This window comes from Otolemur garnettii, unplaced genomic scaffold, assembly GCF_000181295.1.
Source record: "Otolemur garnettii isolate 467f Iridium unplaced genomic scaffold, OtoGar3 scaffold00234, whole genome shotgun sequence".
NCBI classification, from domain to species: Eukaryota; Metazoa; Chordata; class Mammalia; order Primates; family Galagidae; genus Otolemur; species Otolemur garnettii.
Window position 1 is genome coordinate 483,784 of NW_003852629.1, and position 7,456 is coordinate 491,239.

Sequence of the window (7,456 nt, forward strand, 5' to 3'; positions counted from 1 at the left end):
ATCCTTGTCTTTCCTTACTTTTGTTGGTTTAAAGCCTAATATATCTGCAAATAAAATTGCAACTCCTGCTTTTTTCTGTTTTCCGTTGGCTTGGATTATAGTTGTCCATCCCTTCACCCTGAGTCTGTGTTTATCCTTTAAGATAAGATGAGATTTGTGTGAGCAGCAGATATCTGGCCTGAGTTTTTGTATCCAGTCAGCCAATCTGTGTCTCTTTAGTGGACAGTTTAAGCCATTCACATTAATTGAGAGTATTGATAAGCCTCATTGTATTTTGGATGTCAGGTTTTTCAAAGGACCAATGGGCATTTTTAATCCTTTCATCACTGTGGAAGTTGGATTTTGATCAATAATTTGTGAATGAGTTTACTTTGGTGGTGAAGCATTGTGGTGGTTATTATGGAGGATGGGTCTGAGAATATCTTACAGAGCTGGTTTAGTTATGGCAAATTTCTTTGAAATGTGAATGTCATTAAAGTATATGACTTCTCCATCATAAACAAAACTCAGTTTAGCTGGATACAGGATCCTGGGCTCAAAGTTGTTTTGTTTTAGGAGATTGAAGGTTGATGACCATCCTCTTCTGACTTGAAAAGTTTCAGCAGAAAGATCTGCAGTCATTCTAATATTCTTCACCTTGTAGGTTATGATTTTCTTATGTCTGGCTGCTTTCAGGATTTTCTCTTTCATATTAACTTTGGCAAAGTTAATTACAATGTATCTAGGGGATGCTTTATTTGGATTGAGTTGTATTGGGGTTCTGAAACTGTCTGCTATCTGAATTTCAGTATCTTTTGCCATGCTTGGGAAATTCCCAATTATCTCTCAGAGGAGAGCATCTGTTCCTTTCAGATCATTCTCATCACCTTCAGGAATTCCAATAAGGCAAATGTCTGCTTTTTTGGAGTGGTCCCACAACTCTCTCAGGGAATTACCTGTCTTTGCTCTCCATTTCTCTTCATCTTTGAGCATTTGGGAGCTTTCAAAAGCTTTGTCTTCAGTGTCTGAGTCCTTTCTTCTGCCTGCTCCATCCTATTACTGAGGGATTCTACTGTATTTCTCAGGTCTTTGAGGGATGCAAATTCTTGCCTCAGTTTGTCAAAATCTTTGGTGATTTTGTCTTTGAATTATTGAGCCAACTTGTGAATTACTCCTTGAACTTCTAATTCCAATTTTACTTCAATTCTGTTAATCTTATTTGCCATCCAAATTCTGAACTCAATTTCTGACATCTCAGCCATTTGTTTATGAATAGGATCTTCTGTTGTATCTCCTTTGTCGTACCTTGGAGGAGTTGATCTACTCTGGTTATTCATGTTACCCCAGTTTTTCTGCTGATTCTGCCCCATGGTTATTTTCCATTTGTTTAGAGAGGCTGGTAAAATGGAATTAAATTGAGGACTCCTGGAGATGGAATGAATCAGCCCTTTACCAGAGTGCTGGGACTGGTGATGGCGGCTTTCCCCCTATGGCTTTACCAAGGTCCAGTTCAGTACTACAGCCTGAGACTCTCGGGACCCACTTAATTGATGGGGCTAGGTGGGTCTGTCTTGTATTTAGCTGGACTCTGACCAGTCCTAGTGGATCAGTGACTTTGGGTTGAAGTCTCAGCTGTGGAGGAATACAAGCAATTAAGATACCCTGCACCCCGCTGGCAATAACTGGGAGAGGAGATACCCTCCCTCCCTCTACAACACAACCATGTATAAGAGTCCCCAGGTGATCGGCCTAGATCAAGAGTTCCAAACCAGTCGTCCTGGTCAGCACAAACACAGATCAAGTGAGAGAGTTCAAAAGGCCTCCAGCAGTTGGACAGCCGAGGTCTACTGGCAGCTCACATGTGACTTGCTCTAGTGGTCTGTGAAGTCATAAAGGCCCACCTAGCAATAGTATTATTCCAGGGGGTCTAGTGCCTCTTTCCCACTTTGCATTACCATCATCCCCAGTCACTGGTTACCCCACAGGGCTGTAGCCCAGCTCTCTCTAATACTCAAGTACACTAGGGATTTGCACCTAAGTCAAAGAGGGGGCAGTGCTTTCCTGACCAGGCCATCTCACTGTGCAACCTGCAGGCAGGACTAGTTCAAGCCTGATTCCCTCTGGTGATCATTGGAAACTGGGGAGTGTTCCACCTGCATCTGTACCCAGCTGGGGTTACTGTGGTTCTCTTGCCCAGAGACCACGCATCTACCTTGGCCACACTCCACCTCTGGAACCCCTGAAGGTCAGATCAGGTTCCTTTCTGTGTTCCACAGAATTGGGGAGGTGTCTTTTCCAAATTTGACCCCAGTGCGAGGGACCATGGAGCCGCCTGCACTTTCACGGGTGGCACTGCCAGTCTAGGGTACTGCTGTGCACAGGTCCCAGGAACTGGGTGGGGAGCCAGAGGGCAGAGCCACCAGCCACTGGCATTGGGGCACAAGGGCTGGGCAGGGAGCCAGAGAGCAGTGCCACCAGGTCCCTGGTGTTCTGTGGCATGGGTCCCACTGTGCTCTTTCCAACATGGGGCAAGTCTCTCTCCACTTGTGACTCCCCGCCTCTATTAAAGTTACAGTTTCAGCGCAACTGTCCCTACAGCTCATGAGATGCCCCACTGTAGCAAAAATCTGCCAGACACTCCAGATTCTGCAAGGGGTAGTCTCCCAGACCTCCAGGAGAGGTAGGAAGGGTGGATTGGGAGTTCAGGAAGGTAGAGTGAATATTAGTTCAACTTTTGGCCAAGGCAAGAGGCTGCGAGGGTTTGTAGCAGTATCTCTCCCCTTTGGTGAAACAAAAGGTACTCTGTTCTATACTCGCCTCAAGCTACTCTCATGAAGTCGGGGAGGGGAAGGATTTCTGCCCTCTTTGGGATGGGTTTTGTACCTGAAATTTGTTTCCTTGGAGTCCCAGCTTGCCTCAGCAGGGTTGATGCAAACTTATCAATCCTCTCTCTCAGCTCAGCTCCCAGTCTTCTACTTTATTGGGTTGGTTCTGGCCATTATTTCTCCTCTGGATGGGAGCCTCTGCTGAAAGCTGGCTTCAGTCAGCCATCTTGCCTCACCTCCTGAATTTTCATACTTTTAATAGTTTTTTCCCCTTGTGTCTGAAACATTAGTGGCAGCTTGCTGGTGGCTTAAATGTGGTTACTTACTATGAGGAGCTCATAGTTCAAATGTGAGAAGGAAAAATAAGAGATGTTTCTAATGATTATAATAATAAATCAGTGGACCTTATAATGAAGAATATAAGAATAGTGAAAAATAAAAGAGGTAATTATTATTGGATAAGGTGAATTGAGGTAGACATTAAAATAGGGAATAAGCAATTTTTGAATTAGATGCATTAAGTAGGTAGGGAACCAGTGAAGAGATTTGAGAAGGGCAATGGCCTAATTGGAGTAACAGATGACATAATTTTTTCTTACTACAGCATTTTAAATTGGTTACATAAGAAAAGGAGTCAGAGTTTAAAAAGATGAAAATTTTTAGTATTAGTAAAAAGATGATAATACAAACCACAAACAAAAAGGGGATATAAATTAAAACAATGGTTTTAGGAAGGAAAAGTATGTAAGTAATGTGAGCAACTTAAATGGGACTCAACAGGAGAAAGTAGGCAAACACAACAATGTGATTTTATGCCCAGGAAACGGAGGTATTTTATTTTAGTTACATTTTGAAAATAATGTCCAAATTATAGATGGAATATATAAAATTCTATTTATCTTTGGAGTTCTATGCTCAAGAATAGGAAACACCTTTTAAGGAAGACATTTCCAATCTGGAGAAATACACCCAGAATCATGGTGAATATAAAAATGCTCAAAGTTAACAAATAAAAAAATAAATCAAGAATTTTCTTTAAACACAATTTAAGATTTGATAGTAGTTTTGGACTAGTAGTCATAGATGTAATAGCAAATATAGTTCAAGAGGCTAGTCTTGAACTGTCACAGATAGCAGAACCAGAATAAAGGACTATTGGATACTGTCATAAGGATGTTTTAAACTCAGTATTAGGAAAGCACTTTAAAAGTTGTCCTAATAAGGCTGGGCACAGTGGCTCATGCCTATAATTCTAGCACTGTGGGAGGCCAAGGCAGGTGGATCACCTGAGTGTAGGAGTTCGAGACCAACCTGAGCAAGAAGGAGACCCTGTCTCTAAAAATAGCCAGGTGTTGTGGCAGGCGCCTGTAGTCCCAACTATTCGGGAGGCTGAGGCAAGAGGATTGCTTGAGCCTAAGAATTTGAGGTTGCTGTGAGCTAAGATACAGCAGCACTCTACCATGGGTGGCAAAGTGAGACTCTGTCTCAAAAAAAAAAAAAAGTTATCCTAATAAAGAAAAAGTAAAGTAGATAGGAAATATTATATTGCTGGACTTCCTTATTTGTAGTCTTTTCTTATCCTAAATGATACTATTAATGCTTTTGCAGCATATCATGTAGTCAATATTGGAAAGAAAAACAGAAAAGGGAAGAGAGAAAGGTGGAACCGGGGAGGAGGAGAAGGAAAAGGAAGAGGGTTAGAAGAAGTAAAACACCACCAAAACCAAAAAATGGTTAAGGAAATGACTGTGTGTCTACTAAGTTAAGTGAAAACTCCTGGCTTTGCCCTAATTCCTCAGTAACTTCCCACACAGTTAAAATTGAACAGCACAAATTTTGCTGAACTTAGTAAGTTTGTTTTCTCATTGCTATATACATTATTAGTCCACCCTACCATCCATGGCTTATCGGTCATTAATCTCTTTACTTTCTCTCTTCCATTAATGTGTGTTTTCTATACATCTGCTATAGTTTTTTTCTTTCAAATGTCATATGCTTTCTTTGCTGAGGCATTTTTGAAAGCAGTTTTTGCTAAGTATAATACATTTTCAAATACGATGTCTCAAGTTTTTATATTTGACTTTATGGTTTTTTAATTTTTATTTATGGTAAGAAATACATTTTATACCATGACCTAGTACATAAATTGTGTATAGACCTACAAATATAATAAAATGTTCATGAATTATATGTGTATATAAAACAAAAATTTTATGAAACACTGGCTGATACACTCTCTCTATTTTTTTAATTCTGGTTATGACCTATTAAAGTGATTTTTAAGTCACTGCATCATGACAGTTTGAAAAATGATCTCCTGGAAAAACTTTGGCACTGTACCCAGAAAAATATATAAAGCGTTTATCATAACATTCTTTGTAACAATAAGAAGTTATAAATAACTTTGTCCAACGTAGAATTAAAAATAAGTTCTAATGCATTTATACAGTAGAATATAATGCAGCAGTAAAATGTTAAGAAACTATTTCTATGTGTATCGTCTGAAGAAATTTGAAAAATGTAATGTTGCAAATTAGCGTAGGACAGTGGCTACATCTGAATTCTTCAAAACATTCCAAAGAAATACTCTCTATTTATGGTCACAAACATGAAGTATAAATATGAACGTAGGAACACAAGATTCAGGTGGTAGTTACCTTTGGAGTAAGAGGTAGGAGAATGGGATCAGGGACTCATGCAGGGCACACAGGAGGCTATTCAGCTATTACTGATTTTACTTCTTAAAAGGAAAGAAACACAAAATCTGTCAATATGTCAAGGATAGCTGGAAGTCATGGACATTATATTACTCTACATCCTTTCCTGTGTATAAATGTTATATGATTACAGTAAGTATAAATCAATAAGAAGTAATACATCTTATATAATTGTGAAGTTTTTTATCTTTTACAATAAAACACACTTGAAAGAGACTGCTACTTTTTTCTCCCTACCTCATGAATATAATCCAGTATGTTGAAAATGAATATCACTGGTTTCATCCAATATTTCTGATTTAGACTCCTCTCTGCCTTCATCCCTCCCTCCTACCCCTCTACTGCTTCCCCCCTTTTTATTACAGGTTTGCTTTAAGAAGAAACTGGGAGTTAAACTGATGGGGCAATGATCTCATGTTTCTTTAGCACTTTGGATTTTGCTAAACAATTACCTGTAGCTTCTGAGTGCTATATTTTAATCACATTCATAAAACTCAGTCTGGCTAGCAGATGAGGAAATAGTGTAGTCCTGCTATTTCAAATTGTTACTTTAAGCAAAATGATTTTCTGCTGTGGAAACTCACTGTACTAAAAAATAGGGTATTGGACTGAAGGTTCCTTTTAGGTTGCTGCTAGTTACTAGCATTCTGGGACTTTTAAGTCAGATTTGAAACTACACAGTGCATTCTAAACACTTTGACCATCATAATACCCAGAATAATGTAGTTAATCACTGTCTGTTAAAAATTAGTTGAAAGAGTTATTAGTACAAGTTTGACTATCATGATGCACCTTCCACAGATGCCTCTGTTTGTACCATTTTAGTTAATAACATGACTCTTTCTTTCCCATATTTAGTGATTTAGAATCTAGAAGAGAAGTAAAAAAAGAAGAAGGCGAAGCTTTTGCACGAGAACATGGACTTATCTTCATGGAAACTTCTGCTAAGACTGCTTCCAATGTAGAAGAGGTAAACAGGAGACCCTTTTAATTGTTTGCTTTCTTTTTATTTAATAGACATATTGAAATACCTTCACATTTATTAATTGGTATTTCTTTCATAAGTTTTTATTTTCTGATAGCCTTTTTTTGTTTTGTTTTTGAGACAGAGTCTCACTTTGTTGCCCTCAGGAGAGAGCCGTGGCATCAACCTCAAACTCTTAGGCTCAAGCAATTCTCTTGCTTCAGCCTCCCAAGTAGCTGGGACTATATACACTACAAACCCCGGCTATTTTTTTTAGAGACAAGGTCTTGCTCTTGCTCAGGCTGGTCTCAAACTCTGAGCTCAGACAATCCACTTACCTCGGCCTCCCATAGAGTTAGGATTACAGGCGTGAGCCACCATATGGGGCCCTCTCTTATGTAGCCTTTGAATATCATAAAGTAGGAAAATTTCTTCTCTTTGAAATGCCCTATAATATTCATCTTCTGTCAGACTCTTAAATTATATTCTTAACTGTCTCTTGAAGCCTGCTCACTTTAACACATCTTTGGACATATTTTCCCCAAAAACTTTTTTGTGTTGCATAGAAGGGGAAAAAAGAACCCTAAGGAAATTTAGAAATGTAGATTTCAAATAAATGTAGCTATTTATATTCACTTCTGCTTAAATAGGGAAGGTACTGTATTATTGCTAAGTAACATTATACAAAATATAAACATCCTGCTATCTTCAATAGATGAAATTTGTAGTTTCTCAGTTATTTCCATTGATCAACTTGAACTGTTGAAAGTTTTTTGAACATAGTATATTCTTTTATGCAATATATGTTTAGATACGGTGTTTATATACAATAAGTAAATGATTGAACAGTTTATCCTCTCTAAGATAAACGAATTGTTGTACTATTAATTTTTTAAGCTAGGAAATGAGACTAAGAAAAAAAGTAGTTTACCCAAAGTAATACTTAGTTCCCACATTCTAAGTCCAGCTCT

At 38.5% G+C, this 7,456-nt stretch overlaps 1 protein-coding gene across 1 annotated transcript in view; it reads left to right on the forward strand.

The window, feature by feature from the left end:
- The window catches only part of RAB2A (RAB2A, member RAS oncogene family), a 116,595-nt gene that overhangs the window by 84,107 nt on the left and 25,032 nt on the right, over positions 1 to 7,456 (forward strand). The window contains exon 6 of the mRNA XM_003802167.3: positions 6,380 to 6,491. Within this exon, the coding sequence (XP_003802215.1) occupies positions 6,380 to 6,491 (112 nt within the window). The remainder of the gene's footprint in view (positions 1 to 6,379; positions 6,492 to 7,456) is intronic.